The 17,735-nt window shown below is 33.8% G+C and overlaps 3 protein-coding genes across 9 annotated transcripts; 1 reads left to right on the forward strand and 2 right to left on the reverse strand.

Annotated features, from left to right (window-relative positions):
- The first annotated feature begins 585 nt into the window (after positions 1-585).
- On the forward strand, positions 586-7,428 carry LOC101214883 (ribosomal protein S2, mitochondrial). 6 transcript variants are annotated; one of them, XM_004142948.3, is made up of 20 exons: positions 597-1,433; positions 1,513-1,613; positions 1,709-1,799; positions 2,804-2,864; positions 2,958-3,035; positions 3,116-3,166; positions 3,270-3,322; positions 4,368-4,440; positions 4,614-4,671; positions 4,758-4,804; positions 4,870-4,932; positions 5,441-5,470; positions 5,638-5,675; positions 5,759-5,831; positions 5,910-5,966; positions 6,045-6,128; positions 6,221-6,319; positions 6,398-6,502; positions 6,743-6,814; positions 6,901-7,428. In XM_004142948.3, exons 1-20 carry the CDS (start codon positions 781-783, stop codon positions 6,931-6,933), a joined length of 1,920 nt encoding a protein of 639 aa, XP_004142996.1. In that variant the 5' UTR covers positions 597-780; the 3' UTR covers positions 6,934-7,428. The 6 variants fall into 6 exon arrangements, 4 of the variants coding, with proteins under 4 accessions (XP_031737104.1, XP_004142996.1, XP_011649460.1 ...); XM_011651158.2 differs by having other exon boundaries at positions 1,531-1,613; XM_031881243.1 differs by lacking the exon at positions 4,870-4,932.
- A 530-nt stretch (positions 7,429-7,958) lies between these two features.
- LOC101217906 (SKP1-like protein 1B) lies at positions 7,959-9,888 on the reverse strand. The gene is made up of 2 exons (XM_004142962.3): positions 9,442-9,888; positions 7,959-8,364 (listed from the first exon to the last, which is right to left on the reverse strand). The coding sequence occupies exons 1-2, from the start codon at positions 9,739-9,741 to the stop codon at positions 8,191-8,193; spliced, it is 474 nt and encodes a 157-aa protein (XP_004143010.1). The 5' UTR covers positions 9,742-9,888; the 3' UTR covers positions 7,959-8,190.
- Positions 9,889-10,617: 729 nt separating this feature from the next.
- LOC101215602 lies at positions 10,618-14,906 on the reverse strand. 2 transcript variants are annotated; one of them, XR_004214570.1, is made up of 4 exons: positions 14,581-14,906; positions 13,369-13,836; positions 10,915-12,141; positions 10,618-10,809 (listed from the first exon to the last, which is right to left on the reverse strand). XR_004214570.1 is itself a non-coding variant. In XM_031881246.1 (3 exons), the coding sequence occupies exons 1-3, from the start codon at positions 14,689-14,691 to the stop codon at positions 11,440-11,442; spliced, it is 1,281 nt and encodes a 426-aa protein (XP_031737106.1). In that variant the 5' UTR covers positions 14,692-14,906; the 3' UTR covers positions 10,618-11,439. The 2 variants fall into 2 exon arrangements, 1 of the variants encoding a protein (XP_031737106.1); XM_031881246.1 differs by having other exon boundaries at positions 10,618-12,141.
- Positions 14,907-17,735: the final 2,829 nt, after the last annotated feature.

Consider the following 17,735-nt stretch of genomic DNA (forward strand, 5'->3'; position numbering starts at 1 on the left):
GAAAAGAAATAAAGATGTGACGTATGTGTGAAACATAGTTGTTGTATGTCTTCTTACTAACAACCTCACTCTCATAAATTTATATTCTTTAGTTTATGATTTATTTTCACAAGCTATTTAGTATATATTTACTTAAACAACTCATAAGCAAGCAATTTGAAATAAGTATTTTTTCTTAGAAATCTAACTACGACATTAGGAGTTGTTTTGAGACACCGGCCAACTTCTATAGTCGTGGAGTTCTTATTACCCACAATATTTTCAGAATTAGGACACCGACCTTGGAGTGTATAACTATTTATAAATACGACTTCAAACCTTTATTGATATAGTGTCATTATTCATTCTTTTTTTTTTTGTTACATTTTTCCTTACTTTTTATCTAAACACAAATAACTTACATTGTAAATACAAACTAAGAAAGATTACAATACTTTGCACCTCCAACACTAACCATTATTATTAATCCACGACTACAGTAATTAACTAAACAACACTAAAATTTTGATGATATTAGATTTGAGTAGCAAATGTATTGTATATAAAAAAGAAAAAATAGATTTAGAAGTAAAAAGAATAGACCTTATTATTTAATTTTTTAAAAAGGTTTGTGTCCTAAACCCTAAAGTACAAGAAATTGGGATTCAGCTATTTCAGCGCCAATTTATCGCAGAATTCCGATGATGGGAAGCTGGTGACGGCGGTGTGAAGTTGTCGGAGCGGGCAACGCAAGGAGGAAGAAGAAATTTTCATATTCTCAAGAACCACGCGGTAGCTAAGATGACTCTTCACTCCATTTTGATTCAGAAGCTATTGTGCACCAACGCCCATGTTGGTCGTCGAGTTGCCACTCACCATTTCAAGCTATATACTTATGGGTTCCGCAATCGAATGGCCATCATTGACTCCGATAAAACCCTAATTTGCATGCGCCATGCCTTGAACTTCATTGGCTCATTGGTCCGCCTGAAAGGTCGTTTCATGTTCGTTAACACCAATTGGCTTTTCGATGAGATCATTGAAGAAATGACGAAGAAGATTGGGTGTTACAGGCCTAGCGACAATGCACTTTGGAAGATGAGTGGAATTCTCACTAATAGTGGAAGTCCTAAGAAGTTCAGGTCGAGGCGTAAGAAGCTCTTTTTTGGACCAACTCAACCGCCCGACTGTTTGGTGGTTATTGATACGGAGAGAAAATCGTCAGTGATTTTGGAGGCAGACAGATTGCAGATTCCGATTGTGGGTCTTGTTAACTCGAGCATGCCATTGGAGATCTATAAGAAGATTGCTTATCCTATTCCGGCCAATGATTCTGTTCAATTTATCTATTTGTTCTGTAACTTGATAACGAAGACCTTCCTTTACGAACAGAAGCGACTGTCTTCTGCTAAAGCAGTTGCTGTCGAAGAGGAACTTCCCAAAGCTCAACCAAGGTACCATTTTCAGTTGTTTTAGAACTCTTTTTTAGTTGTTTATTTATGAAATTGAGATTTTTTGTTCGTCATTTTTAAGAGAGGGATTGGATCGCAGAGAGGAGCAGATGAAAATCGATGATGTTTCGAAGAAAGAAGTGCTTCTTGTTCCCTATGAAAGTCTAGCGCCTCTGCCAGATGGTACCCTGTTGCTTCTGCTTCTCGATTAAGGAAAAAAAGTTACATTATGGAAATAAATTTAACGTCTAATAGTTCTATATGACTTGATGTTGTAGACATAGCAGATACTAAAAATCTTTTGGACAAGCTCGTTGTTTTGAAGTTCAATGGAGCTTTGGGCACAACTATGGGTTTTAATGGGTCCAAGTAAGCGTCATTCTTATTTCCCAAACCAAATACAGTACAGAGGACATTTTAAAGTTTGTGGGTTTTTGTGATTCGAATTTGAAGAATGCATATCTTAGCTTATGTAGTTATTCTGTACGTTTTACAGAGATGAAGCTCACTATGAATCTATGATTGCATTATTCATTCAATGGCTTAATCCCAGTTCTCGTGATTTAGTGGTTGTAGTGTATAATAGTTGTTGTGAAGTATCTCCTTTACATAGAAATAATGTCAAGACTCGAACTTGCATGTTTTAAGCAATTAAGGGGTGCTTGAATATCCGTAATGGGATTGGAATGCATTGTAATGTAATCCAAAATTCATGTCTGGATGGAGCTTTTTGAATCCGGACTGTAATATTAAACTCATTTTGTTCCATGAAGTTTTCACTTACACTCTATTCTTCATCGTTTTCACTTTTTACGATTTCATTTTTGTTGCGCACTCAATTTGACACACATTTCAACACTCCTCTAACTCTCAGTAATCTGGATTACATTCCAGCTCCCCACAAACACCCCCTAAAAGTAGTGGACAATACAAATGTGAACTCTGGTAAATATATTCTGGTTGTCTGCGACTGTGCAAGGGTACTCTGTCTTTTTGTCTCTTTCAAATTATCTTTTGTGCCATCAATAAATTTTGCTTAGATTGCAAGGAGGATAAAATTTATGAATCACGCTTTTGTTTTTTCTCCATTAAATCAACTCTGGGATTAAGAATGCTGTAACATCTTTCTTTCTGTATGACATCCTATTAGTTAGTTATCATTCTCCATCGGTATTTCTACCAGCTCTTCTTGTTCTTTTTAATTTTCCATTTTTATGATGCTTCCCATAATCACTAGGCCTTTTTGATGTCGAATTTTGAAGGATGAGTAGTTTGCTATTCTTGTACTTCAAAAAATGTCTGCCTTATGTTTTCTTTCATCATCTCAACGTTGGAAAGTTAATACTAGGCCTGGCATATGATCTATTTTGCAGATCTGCACTCAAAGTTTGTGGTGATTCAACTCCCCTTGACTTATTTGTTGAGCAAATTGAGGTCAGTTTCTTAATTATTCCTCTTGATAACTTAGTCAGTGATTCTCATTGTATCTACTTACAACTAATTGCAGCTACCATTCTAATTCTTCAGTTACTAAATGCAAAGTATGGATGCAAAGTTCCACTGTTTCTCTTGAATTCTGTCGAAACTCATGATGAGACATTGAAGGTGAAATCTGATACTATACCTTATAATTATCTTCACTTGGATATACCTTCAGTGTTCTGATTGTTATTTGTAATCTGTAGGCCGTGGAACAGTATAAGAAGTCTAGAATTGATGTTCATTCTTTAATTCAGGTTTACGAATCTAGAGCTTATTTCTCAGCTTTATATTATATATGAATATAAGACATATAAAGCCACATTTGAGCTTGCGCTTAAAATTCTGTTTATATATCAGGAACAAAAGCTGCAGCAGGATTTATCTCAAAAACCACAGGAACATGATGATTTGTAAGTAGTACTCATTGATAGAAAGTCATGAATTTTTTGTTAGACAAGATACAAGAGTTTGGTAAAGTTATTGCAACTTTTTCCTCTTTCTAAGACTAAGAAATGGAAGTACACCATATCAGTACTAGTTATACTTCAGAGCATGTCTTTTCCTACTGTTCTTATTCCTCTCGGATTTGGAGTAAACTTCATCAGGAAAAAAAAGAGAGAGAAGCCAACTTGATGATAGGCAAACCAGTAGTTATTTCTTGTATGAGACAATGATTTATGTGTAATTTTTGTAAGTTACTTGTCATATTGAAGTCATAGTTTGACCAATAATCTTCTTCCATCAACTGCATATGCTTCTCTTCTGAACAACAATCTTCTTCTGAAAACCAATCTTCAATATGCTGTATACTTGCTCTCTTAATAATTTAGAGAATTTGCATATTCTCTATTTTTCAAGCAGCATATTTTTCTGCATTACAGCTTTCCATTAAGGGAAAGTAGGTACAAGAGAAGGAAAGATAATAAGGGTGTGGCCGTGTGGGCTCTTGATATTGGTTCGTTCAATTAAACTGTGGTGCACACTGTTTTGAGTTATTTTCCACTTGTCCTGTGTTAACTCCCATGCTTTAGGAACTAGTTTTTCTTTAATTTACACCCTTGATACCCTTTCCAGTTTCCAGGGTAACTCACCAAAAACGAAACCTCACATTGATCATAAAAGGCATAAAATGAGATATGCACTGTGAGGTACCACTTGTCCACCTTTTTTAGATAAATAATTGGTTTGATAGCCTATTATGGTCTTTAATTAGATTGATTCTGAAAGTGATAGGCATGCATGGGTGCTCTGCAAAATTTTCTTTCCTTTTATGCAAATAAATGCAGATTTCTTCTGTCAGTTATATTCTTACATCTTTTGTAAATAATACCGTAGACCAATGGCCTCGTGTAATGATTTATATTTGGACAGGAAAAATGGAGAAACTTCATGTTTGTTCTGTGACTATTTGATCTGTCAAGAATTAGAGTTCACCTCTTTTTATTTCATGTGCAGGTACACTTCTGATCATGGCCCGCTGCTCCTTTCCTTACTGACTGGTGGAACTCTCGATGTACTATTATCAAAGGTTGGACTTTTATGCTTAATGTTAGCCAACTGACAATATATTATATTATGGGAGATGGGTGAGAATACATACATATATTATATATAAACGTTTGGAAAGCTGGAGGAATAGGGAAGAAGACAAGAAAGAGATTCCAACATCAATCTAATATTTCCTTTTGACTCATTTTCCAGGGTAAGGAGTTTGCTCTCATTGTTGGCTCAGATAATGTGGCTGCTGTTATTGACCCACGTATCCTTTCTTGTGATCTGATCTTTTTTAATCATAATGCAATGCTTTTTTCTTTGAATTATGATTTTCTTGACTGAATGATTTAGAAATCTTAAATTATTTGATCCAAAATAAGACCGAAATCTGCATGGAGGTATGCAACAAAGTTGCTCTATACTTGCTTCCTGAGTTCAACTCTTATAGCTTTCATTCTTATAGGTAACACCTACAGTAGCATTGGAGTCTAGTAGCCTCTCTAATTCAACTCCAGAGAGGTGTCAGGTTGGTATTGTCATGAAACATTTCAATCTTTCACCGGTATCTGTTGGACTTCCATTCCTGTTTTGACTTTTTCGCTTTGTTATTGCACATTCTTGTATTTGTATACATATGAGAGATGGAGTACTGATGTGAGTTTGAAACTTGGGTATTAAATTGACTGAATTCTTTGTGATAGTTTATGGCTCACTACCTCTGGGTGGTGTTGTGGTCACCAGAATTTCTTTTGTAATTATTGTCGTACTAGGATCCTTTGCAACTAGAAGCGCTTCTTTTGGGCCCTTGCCCTTTGGCTGTTCATTTGTTAATTGTATTTTTATATAGTTTTTTCTTACCTATAAAAAGAAGAAAATAGTTGTGACATTGTTCTTGAACCTAACAATCTTACTTGAACAGGATTTGTTGTATAGGTTGTACAATTGTGTCCTTTGAGTCCTAAGGTTTAGTTCTTAAAACTAGTGTGTTTTCGGTTCTTGACAATGGGTTTGATGCACATTGTTTCTCAATGCAGCTTGCGGATATTGCTTTAGATTCAAGTCAGGTAAGAGATCGTCATTATATCTTCTTTTCAAATTTTTTGTTGAATTACTCATCCATTTTTTTCCTTTTAGATTTATGTTTTTGTGGTGCTGTTAGTTAGCTTGTTTGTGTAGTGGATAGTTCTCTATCTAATTGTTTGAAGTTTCTCTTTATGTTAACCAACTCAAGCAAATGGACAAATACAAATTTTCTGATACAAGAAACTTGTGAGTACGAACTTCCTTTATCTTTTTTTTCCTCCTAGCCATTGCATATGGACTTCATATCAGTTTTGTGTTATATCATTCAGGTGGCTGAATTTGACTGCCGTTAAGAGACTAGTCGATACAAATACACTAAAAATCGGGAATTCATTTTCAGAGGTCAAAGGCATTTTACAAAGACACCTTTATATTTTTAATCCTTGTAGAAGATACTGATGAAGTTACTTGTCACATTAGGTTGGAAGCAGCGATCAAATGCTGAGGCAAAATACTGCAGTACGCTCAATGATTAAGGTTTGTTTAAATTGTATACTTTATTCTGTCATATAAGTGAATATTCTTTTCATGACATACTTTGAACTTTTTTGACAGTTGTTTGATCGAGCTGTTGGTGTTAATGTCCCACATTCTCGTTCACTACAACTGAGTTCAACTTCAGATTTACTTCTTTTACAAGTAAGTGTGTAAATATGAGCTTACGGTGTAATACCGAATGAGACAAGAAAACCACATCTGGTGAAACTAATGTTTCTTTTACACTATTGCAGTCAGACCTATACTCATTTAATAAAGGCTTAGTAGTTCGAAATGCAGCTAGAGCTAGTCCTGTAAATCCATCAATTGACTTAGGTCCTGAATTTGAAAAGGTAAAATTTGTAAATTCTGCTAGTACATGTATTTGTGATTAAATATTATTCTCCTCGTGCTTATTCCTTCTTTCCCAGATTTATGATTTCCAAAGTCGATTCAAGTCAATCCCCAGCATTGTTGAGCTGGATAGCTTGACAGTAAGAGGAGACGTATGGTTTGGATCGGGTGTCACTCTCAAGGTATTGTATGCATTCCATCTATATATGCTATATACATCGACGTGGCCTTTATTTTGTCATGCTCCCTCCTGCGGAGACGACTATATAAAATGGACCTGTACATATAACCAGAATGGAATGTCTGTGTATGTATGATCTAAAGATTCAACCTATTCTACCATCCATTACCCTTCATCATAAAGAATAATTTCTCTTCTCTTGTTAACATTACTTAGCTTCATTATTTGTTTGGTTTTGAAGGGGAAAGTTAGTGTCGTCGCAAAACCTGGGGTGAAGTTGGAAATTCCAGATGGTGTAGTGATTGAGAATCAGGTAAGTAAAAGTATGAAAGTTCTCAATGTTCATCAACATTCATTGTTTCCAAGTTAAATGTGGAATGCCCTTTGGTTTTTATCCAGGAGATCAACGATCCCGCGGATATTAAACAGTGAGATCATATCTTGGCAAAGCATGAAGGCTTTACCAGAACAATGTTCTTTCCTCATTTACAAACGAGTTTTGGAGCTCTTCTCTTCTCCCAGAGTTTTCTTCAGTCTCTCCTCGTTTCACTTTTAAGAATTGGATATAGGAAGTCGTGGCAGAGCAGCGGACGTATTCTTTCACTAGGGCTGAACCAAAAAGTTTGATACACAAATTAGCCTAGCCTAATGCCTCTTTGTAACTTCCTGAGTGCAATAAATTAGCCTCGGTTCGATATATGCTTGCCATCACATAAAAGATGGCTCATTATTACAGGGATATCGCTTTGTTTCTCTCCTGTTCATTAAATCATATTTCATCATTGAGTAAGTAGCTCAGATTAAATGTTCTCCTTTCCTTGAGCAATAAGTTCTGATTGGGAGGATATCCACATTTACAATGTTGGAACTTTTGGTCATTCAAATTTATGTGATGTTCAGTTAACTGGAGGCATTTCTCTTTCCTTATGATGTTCCATTTCATTTCCTTGCTATGATGTGAAAATATTGGTAATTTGTTTCCACATAGCTATAGCCGGAGGTTTTGCGATCATCTCTTCCATTCAACTATTTTAATGTTCATTTGAAAGCGTTGTGATTGAGAATGTAAAATGATGCGTTTTTATTTTCAACCACCAGTCCAACAATTAAGGTAAAACGTTAAGAAGAATGTCACAAAATGCGATGGAAGTTCTATTAAAAAATTCTTCCCTCATCATAATTGAATGGCCTTGTGTGGTACTATTATTAGTAGCAAGGGCATGGGTATGCATCTTATCTTAGATTTATAAGCTACCCACATCCCACCCCTATTTCCCCAAACTACAGCATATAATGTAAATGCACCAATCAAAGTTAAGTTCAAACCTGTTTTGATAGTGAAAGTGTCATCCATTTGAATGGATGTCCAAACTTCAAAAGGACCTATTAACTTATTAGGATTATTACATCTCGAGTCCAAGAACTCACACGTCCTCTCTTTGCTTGACGCTTAAGAGTTGACAACAGTGAAATCAAACCATTCATAATAGCAGGCAATCTACGATATTAATAAAAAATGTTGAAGTCGAAGTCAGGTACGTTGGATGAAAGATAACATTGTAGGATAGTTAACACCCAACGAACATCACGAGAGTTCAACACAACAGATAACACAAGCATCAAACATCACCATGCAACAAGAGAAAAAGTTAATAACATATAAGTGATTCCATCTCTTTTATTCTTTTTTCATTCAAATGCCCATTGGTTCTCCCTACGGACCTCTTCCTCTTCCTCGGGTGTAAAGTCATTCTTGATGTTAAATGTCTTCCTGATCTCCTCTGGAGTCTTCCCTTTGATCATGTCAGCCACCGTCTGACAAGTCAAATCAAGCAAGCTTTTGATGTTGAGATAGTTTGCAGCCTGCAAAAAAAAAAAAAGATTCTCAAAATTGTTTATCTCTATCACACGTCAATTTGAGAAATATGAACAGAGGTCTCAACAGTAACCAACAACACGATGGTTCTACTTTTTCAGATGAGAATAATGAATGATGGTTCTTCTTGGCTACTCGTTTGTCAATAAATGGCAGTTTAACGTAATGATGAAGAGAACCAATAAATTTTAGATGAACCATAATCAAAAACACACACGCGTGTGAATGAATAACATGAGATGATCAACAAGATTATAAAAAGGAAGGACTTCAGAATAACGAATGTGCAAACAAACTTGCAATTTCATTTAAGTCTAATAATGATGGATCAAAAGTAGAAATAAACTCATTATAACCCGAAGAAGGCAGGGAGGTCAAGTTCAATGGGTATTAAGAAAACAATGATTCACCCATATCCCGTCCACAAATAATCAATTTACATCGAATTACCTCAACTAAACTAAATGGATATTTCTTCCACGTCCACCCAAAACTTAAAAGGATTGAATTGAACATGTCCTACTTGATGATAACTACAATAGCTATGGATTGCATCCAGTGAAGCCTTTTCAAAAACGAAACATGTAAGAATAATGGGCACCCGTGTGGTTATTTTGCTGGTAGTTTAAGAATATCTAAAATAAACGGGGATACTACCAAAATTCTAAAGAAGATTGCAGCCAAACGCCTTGTATCAAGGGTTCCCAATGAGAAAATCTTTATAGTCCTTATAAATCAATAAATGAGCTCCTCTATCGACTCCAATTCGACAACAAAACTGGAGGAGGCATTCACGCTTCGGTAATTTTGCAATATCCCATTTAACAATTTGTTATATCTCATTCAGGCATCAAACCAAAACAGAAAACGGTTTATGCAAACATAGAGTAAGTACGAAAACCCTAACCCCAATCTTACGAAGCACCGAAACCCTAGACCCCCAAATTTAACCAAACAATCGAATACATACGCAGTCAAAGAGAGGGCAAAGATAGAAAGAAGCAAAAAAGAAAAACCCACAAAGAAAAAGGCGAAAGAACTCAAAAGAGGTAGGATGAACAAACCAGAATGAGATCGAATAAGGTGGCCTGGTCGACTTTGACGAATTCGCTGTCCCAAGTCTTGAGGTCGTCGTCGACGGAGCCAGTACGATCCTCGGGCTTAGGGGACTCGACGTGCTTTTTGCAGTACTCGATAACCTTGGACAAGATCTTGCTGTTGACATTAGGAAGGGGGATTCCACTATCGGCGCAGTCGTCTTCGATCATGTGCTTGATCGTTTGTGACTCCAAGGCGACCGCTTCGTCGACCTCGAAGATCTCGCCGTCGGAGCTCTTCAAGGTGATTTTCCGGCCAGAAGACATGGTGGCGTGTTTGGGATTCGGTGAGGTTCGAAAACACAGAGAGAAGCGTTTTGCGATTTGAGAAAGAGAGAAACCAAATATGTATGAAACTGACCACAAAAATATGGCTTTTAAGATCAAACTCCACCGATTGCCCAATTTTCTTTTTATTAATAAATATATTTGTTGTTATCATTATTTAATAAAACAATATAATAAAAATCCTACCACTCTCTGCTCTCTTACTTCTAATACTTTACAATATTACCTACACACTTTTCAATATCTACTTTTGTTCAAAATTCTACCCACTTTTATACTTTGTTCTTCAAGGTAATATCGAAAGAATATGGCTATTTTTTTAAACTGCCCATAATTTAGCATTCATTTATATATGTTAACTTATAGATCTATAATAAAAATTTAGATTATGTCGTTCAAAACTAAATATTTAATGTTAGTGTAATTTCAGTTCAAGGACGTCAAATAGACACAGTTAACCACTTTGTTCTTTTTATATTTGCGATGTCACGAACCAACTTAGTTGATCCAACAATTTAAACTTTTTAAATAACCAAATTCGGAATTTAAATACAATTTTTTTTCTTCGATCAACAAACTGCTTTGTTTAAGAAAATTGCTGTCTTTCTAAGTTGAAAACAAGAGTCCTTTTCTTGAATCTAATCATTATATCCCATCAAAACTCCATTATTTCCACATATGGTAGACAATTCCTGAACAAAACAGATAAAATATTTTCCTTAAGAATGGAAAATCACTTCAAAGATATGATAAAAATGTCAAGAATAATTGAAAAGAAAAAAAAAAACCTTCTCAAAAAGAATGCAAGAATGCTTCAATATACGCTAAAAGAAGAATACGTGCGAGATCAGCAAATAACAAATGCAGCCAAATACATTCCTTATTTAAAAAAGGTAACAAGTTTCTAACAGCTTTAACAAAAAACATTTATTTAATACTTTACCATATATTTTCCAACAAGTACCGATGCTATGGTGAAATAAGGCAAATATGAAAATCTGCAATGGACCAAACTGGCAGAGTCCTCGTCCTTAGGTAAACCGGAGACTACAATCAGATTTTAGAATTTGTTAGACCAATAAACCTAATGACTTTTACACCCTCACCACATTTTCCCTTGTAGCAGAAATTCCTAAGCTCTTCTAAAATTACCTTTGATGACATTCATCAAATTGAATATGATACCATCTGGATGGTAACAAGGACAAGAAGCTTTCCTGAAGATTTAAGGAAAGAAAATACTAATTTATAAATTCTCTGAAATACTAGCTAATTTCAATCGTATCAAGCAGTTGGTGAATGTATTTAACAAAATCAAATGATCCCTTTGATGTGGCAAATGGAGTGTGGAAGAAAATACCTTAACCTTCTTTCACTTACTAATTAGGAATTCGTTTAGTCCATTTGCCACTTGAAGAGAAAATTTCTCACTTTGTTAGTCAAATATTTAAGATAACCATTTATGTAACTTCTCTTTTCATTGAATACCAGGAAACTTGCAAAAGAGGACTCTTGCTGATGCTCCTCCTATTTTGTGTACGGTGCTGGAAGCAGCACAATACACTTTTCCTCCTGGAAGAGTTCTGAAAGACATCCAATCGCTGAAGGCACATATGGACCTTTCAGGCAAACCAGAACCGTCTTACAAAAGGAAAAGGACATATTTCATAAGATCAATCAGAGAGACCACTTAGACCGAACTAGGAAGGCCATCATTTTGGCATTGCCATCTGTCACATACGCAATTCCTGGTTTTAAGTTGAATTTCTTACTCACGTTCAGTTTGACATAAGATTCAACCTGAAAGTGATCTCTATCTATTGCGCTTCCAAGAATCCCACTTAAACTCATTCCCCAACCTAAGGCATCTTCACTGTTGTTATCAGACACTGACACCGCCCATCGCAAATATTTGGAGTTTGATTGGCTCAGCTCAACCCAACCTGCAATTCTAGTTTCTTCATCAAGTTCTGACTCAAGTAGTAAAGCAATAGATCTCCTTGAAATAGCTTCTTCCCCTGAAACTGTTAACAAACGTGGATCAGGTCCATCAACTGTTTCAGGAGATTTACGTCGACTAAGACACACTGGAATTGTAAGAGCTCCAAGATTGACATGTTGATTAGAAGATAATTTTGGTACTTGGAGAAGACCCAGAAGCGATAATTTCATTCCTCTTGGAAGTTGACACACCAATTGCCCAAAAGTACCAAGGTGATGTTGAATCCTATCAAAACTTGGTTGAATTCTCTCTGTAGAAATAAATTGAGCTAAGGAAGCAGTGAGGTTGGATTTTCTCACTGTTAACCCTATGGCACCACCATTAGGCTGATCCAAAAGGGGTGGTCCAAAAGATGAAGCATCAGTTAGACCCTTTTCCTACAACATATAAGCACGCACCATTCACATTAGCTTCATAATTTATAAATCAAATAGATAATACACTCTTCTAAGATAAAAATACCAGGGAGCATCCACAAGCACAACTAGTTGGTTGGAATTGGTATTAATATTAAATACATACCTCATAACTGGGCTAAGGAAATATTTTACACAATCAACCACCAAATAATTTGAGGTTGAAATCATCAATGATATTAAATATAGAACAAGCACTCTTATACCATCGTATCATACAATACAACTGCAAAGAGGTGGATTAATATTGCCCTATAATATGAATTTGAAAGGAATATGCATTAAAGAAAAAGACAATGCAATTTTAAGTTGCAAATACTGTTTTTTTTTATTGAAAGCACCTTTCATTCCAACTGTAAAGAGTTGGATTAATATTGACTTATAATATTAATTTGAAAGGAATATGCATTAAAGAAAAAGACAATGCAATTTTGAGTTATACTAACTTTTATAATACATAGATGAGTAGCCCATTCCAAGAAATATTACAAGAGAATCATATAATATATCTCCACGGTGGCCACCTACCTAGGATTTGATATCCTACAGATTTCTTTGACATGTAAATGTTGTGTGGTAAAGTTGCCTGTCTCGTGATATTGGTTGAGGTAGTGTAAGCTCGTCCAGACACTCGTGAATATTTTTAAAAAATCATATAATATATCTCACATAGACATAATATACTTCACACTCTTTTACTCCTTGAAACAACGGTAGTGTAAGCTCGTCCAGACACTCGTGAATATTTTTTAAAAATCATATAATATATCTCACATAGACATAATATACTTCACACTCTTTTACTCCCTGAAACAACTCTTACATGTCCTTGTCCCCTACTCCAATAACTCTAAAGAGAGAGGTTTGCCACCCATCTAACACTAGCACTCAATACACTCACTAGATTTTCATACTTGTGAGTTGTGGGTGTTGGAAACTATTCATGCAAACTCGATTGATCCTACTAGACAACCACTCAACCCTAATTGGTAGCCAAAAAGATCTAAAAAATGTAATGTTTTACAAAATATTTGAACATATGCTCCAAAACAATCCAGTTGGGTATGCATTTAATGGATTGGCTTACCTCATCCTAATTACAGAATTACCTCAACCTATTAAGTTAAAAACAAATTAAATACTACTCCAAAAAACTCACAAAGAACTTCATAAGCACACAGCACATACCTGATGAGAAGGATTTGCAATTATAGAAACATCCCTACATCGAGCTCCAACAGGAACTACAGTGGCAGACATCCAATCTCCCACACTAGCCTTGTAAAGAACTTTAGATAGAGTAAGTTCACTTCCAGAATCAACACCAAAATCCACTTTCGCTTTCTGATTGGCTACAAACTCTGCAACAAGAGAATCGCTCTCTCTTACAGTGGTTTCAAAAGTCAATCTTGAGTGAATTCCTGTTGAGATTCCTGCTCTATGAAGTGCTTTGAAGCTATGGTTATCAATAACACTCATAAATAGCAATGCACCCAATACATTAACCTCTCCTTTTACATGGGTGACATTTTCTTGGAATGGGCTACTCCTCTGTGTATTATAAAGGGATAGTACCTTCTCAACCTTGTCTTGTCTGTCCCTAAGTCTCATTAAATCCGAAAATGCTTCCCTTTGTAGCCGCTTCAGAATTTCAATCTGAAATAATAGACCAGCGAGAAATCTTAAGTAACATGCCACAAACATTTATGGTACCAATGAAATCATCAAGTTACAGAAATTCATGATTGAGACTGACTGCTTGAAAATAAATCAGATCACTGAAATATGTCGTCAGCTAAAAATGAATGGCAAGAGGAAACAAGAATTCACTTTAGATGGTATCCATGGGCCAGAAAATAATTATTTTGCAAAAGGATGGTATGATCATATATCTTCATCATTCAATGGGCAACAACCACTAATTATTATTGTTAGACGTAAATTAAAAATCGTCCTTGATAACCCCTACATATAAATTTGAGATATTTCTCTCCAATACATCCAACAGCGGAAAACTATCAGACACAATGTGTCTGTATCAGCAAATAATTTCTCCTCAACCACCCAGTATTTACTAGTTGACTGACATAAAAAGACATAAACAGGTCATTTACACTAATATATCATTTTCCAAAGCCAAATTATAAATGTTCATTAAAATATCAGCCAAAAGGTTCATCTAGAATGGGGAATCCAGCAACAATGTTAACACATAACCATCAAGTTTTGGAGATTTAGAACATGCTATAGAAAACGAGGCATTAAAATCGAAGTCTTGATGATCTAAATACCAAAAAAGAAAAAAGCACTACAAGAACAACGAGAACTGGCAATATTAAGACGTGAAGAAGCGCATATTATGACATTACATCATAAAGAGAAAAAAAGAAAACCCATTACCGGACTCCGGCGAGCTGATTTTTCGCGGCGATGAACTAAGCCATCAAAAAAATTCTGGGTTGCGGTCCCGAAACCTTTTAATTTGTCGACAACGAATGTTACAGGCTCCATGATTGGTGGAATCTGAAGACCAAGTCGCTTGGACCTACCAGAAGTGAATTTCTAGGGTTTTCTTTGTAATCTTCAGACTATTGAATTCGATTTCATCATGCGAATTTTAGCAACTGGGAATTTGAAAGGTGAGTGGCAATTTTAGCGATCAATTAGGCTGCTATAAGATGTCATCTAATCAATAATTTAAATAACAATTCTAATAACAACGCACCTAATCATCGTCCTTAAACCATTCGCTTTCCTTTTTTGTTTTTTCAGATTTAATCCATTTCCCTTTTTATCGCAATTTTGGAAAAATTTTAATTTTTATCCTTCTCCATTTAAACTTTAAACTAATAATTCTTTCAATCTAAAATCTAAATTTGTACAAGTGTATCAGTTCAGATATTTAATTTATATAAATATATCAATTTAAACCATTCATTAAGTTTAATTTGGAGGGTTTAAGTGAATACATATAGAAATGACTTGTGGGCTCGGCCTAAACCTATAAGAAAAGATGTGAGATTTTTCTTTTTTTTGTTGCACCTTCAATGACTTAGAAAAGGTGAATGACATAAATACTAAAGAATTTAAGTGAAAAACAAAGTATGTTGTTGGTGATAGAATAACTTTGTCATTGCTGGTGAGCACATGAAAACTCAATTATAAATTTAATGGACAGTAAGATCTCTTAGTTTCACCGATGACTATTTTTTAAAAAATAGTTTATTACTTAACTTTTTTATGAAAGTAATTATCCGTGTTTAATTAATTATTCATCAAGACCGTAGGTCCGCATTTATCAAATAAATAGAAAATTTATGAATTGGGTTGGTTCACCTACATTCACCTCAACCAAATAAATTATTATTAACTTTAAAATTGATATTCTTTTATTTACTTAGGATACATTTAGATATATATACATATATTCATCTTTAGTTTTATTTTTTGAAATTAATTTTTGAATAATTTATTTTCCAATACCTTGGAAATTATCCTTTAAATCTTTCTAAAGAATTTTTTAATAATGTAAATTGAAATTAAGTTGATAATTTTAATTTAATCAAATCTTATATGTATTAACATTTTATTTATTTTTAGAATACGAATGTAAATAAATAATTCGTGTAACTCAGGCTAACATAATCTAAATAATATTTATGGTTTATATTAGATTGAGTTCATTTTTATATAAAATTTATTCGAGTCACGAACCTTTAACACACAAACATTTGAATTGGATTGGATGTAATAAGTTCATGAATCTAATCCAACTCATACTCAACCCGAGACCACTCCTATTTAAAACTAGTATATTATATATTAAAAAATTACAATAATAAATAAAGTGGTCAACTGGTAAGCATAGCAATAGAGTTTGAATTTCCATGTGATATGTTAAGTCGAATGCAAAAAAGGAAAAAAAAAATACGTCTATAATTTGCAACGGTGCAATAATGGACACGATTCATTGATTTATTGTAAATAGTTTTTGCAAACTTCTTAGACTTAATTTTTATAAACGAATATAAAACCGTATATAATTTAGAACAAGATGTAAAGGGAGACAACAAATGAACGTTTACCTGCCAACTAGCTACCATAATTGATGCCCAATTAAACATGCATATGAATCAATTCCAATTTGGCATACAGTTGGGCAGTATAGATTACATCAATTACTTAACTGTCATCTTTTCAAAGTAGTTCCAACAAACTTTATTTTCTTTTCCTCTAATCATTTACAAAAATGTAACTAGTCTTCCCGTCAGGCCAACGACTGATTTCAATATAGCAAACATCAATGATAAACAACAATATAAAATTTTTGAGTTATTTAACATTGATTTATAAAGTGCTTCCATAATGAAGATGTATTAATGGTATTAGAGCTCACGAAGCCCAAACGAGTATTCTGTTATGAAAAATGAGATCTCATAAAAAAAAACGTTGGATTTAAAGAGGTTTAATCTAAGAGGATTTGTTGAGGATTCGAACGTTGAAAAAATTAAGAGACTTCGTAATATTCATAAGATAGACGAGTTATTCCACAATCTTATTTAATAATTTATCTACGGAATTGTTTAATCTTAAAACGACTCTATTCGAAGTTTAGTTCTAGAAATTATGTATGATTGAAAAAAAATGTATTTGTTTTTTTGTTTTACAACTTCTTACATGGGTTTACTGTTTTGTATGATGGAAGTAATATATATTTATATTAGTTATTGACAATTAATCTTTAAAATTTAAAAACGTAAAATAAAATAGCTATCAAATGTAAAATTTAAAACAGAAACAAAGGTTGGATTACATTTTTAAGTATCTAATTTCGATAATTAATTTTGAAAAAAATAAAGTGTTTGGAAGACCGTAAATAAAGTGTTTGGAAGACCGTCAAACTAGATTTTTAAGTATATTTTAAACAGCTGTTTAGATTTAAAAAAAAAACTAAACGAAAATATTTTTTTAAAAAAATATATATTTTTTAATTCAATCACGTTTAGTGAATATAAAAGAGAGTTAGGGAAGAAATTTAATGATGATTGGTACAATATTTGATAATTATAAAAAAACTTAATTATAATTGGACATTTAAGAAGAAGATCATCAAATTTAAAACTCAATGATAGAGATTTTAAACCTAACATCTTGATGGAGGTGTGATATTATTATTGCTTTTAACAACTTCAATAATACTTCTTTTTTGAAAAATTCAAAAAAAGAAGAAGAAAAACTTGAATTATACTTTTGACACCATTTATAAGTGCTTTTTGAATTATAAGAAGAAGAAAAAAAGTAGAAAAGTACTTCCTCATTAATAATTATTATTATAGTTGAAAGCAGAAGGTTTTAGGTAAAAATAAATTATTTAAATATGTGTATTTAATACACTATAGTTTTGAAGTCCATGAAATAACAAACTTTTAAAATATCAAAGCTTCCTAAAAAAAGTAATCTTCAATAATGTTCCTTCATTTATATGGTGTGTTTGGAGGATAGTTACGATAGTGATTTACGTCAAAAATGGATAGACTATTAGTTTAAATTTGACT

Source organism: Cucumis sativus, chromosome 2, assembly GCF_000004075.3.
Source record: "Cucumis sativus cultivar 9930 chromosome 2, Cucumber_9930_V3, whole genome shotgun sequence".
In the NCBI taxonomy this organism is placed as follows: Eukaryota; Viridiplantae; Streptophyta; class Magnoliopsida; order Cucurbitales; family Cucurbitaceae; genus Cucumis; species Cucumis sativus.

Excerpts from the sequence above, each read along its gene's own strand:
- LOC101215602 (XM_031881246.1), bottom strand. The coding sequence starts at position 14,691 with ATGGAGCCTGTAACATTCGTTGTCGACAAATTAAAAGGTTTCGGGACC. Across the intron at positions 13,837-14,580 it reads AATCAGCTCGCCGGAGTCCG|ATTGAAATTCTGAAGCGGCT; the intron begins GTAATGGGTTTT and ends CTATTATTTCAG. Across the intron at positions 12,142-13,368 it reads TTGCAAATCCTTCTCATCAG|GAAAAGGGTCTAACTGATGC; the intron begins GTATGTGCTGTG and ends TATATGTTGTAG.
- LOC101217906 (XM_004142962.3), bottom strand. The coding sequence starts at position 9,741 with ATGTCTTCTGGCCGGAAAATCACCTTGAAGAGCTCCGACGGCGAGATC. Across the intron at positions 8,365-9,441 it reads CCTTATTCGATCTCATTCTG|GCTGCAAACTATCTCAACAT; the intron begins GTTTGTTCATCC and ends TTTTTTTTGCAG.
- LOC101214883 (XM_004142948.3), top strand. The coding sequence starts at position 781 with ATGACTCTTCACTCCATTTTGATTCAGAAGCTATTGTGCACCAACGCC. Across the intron at positions 1,434-1,512 it reads CTTCCCAAAGCTCAACCAAG|AGAGGGATTGGATCGCAGAG; the intron begins GTACCATTTTCA and ends GTCATTTTTAAG. Across the intron at positions 3,167-3,269 it reads ATGTTCATTCTTTAATTCAG|GAACAAAAGCTGCAGCAGGA; the intron begins GTTTACGAATCT and ends TTTATATATCAG.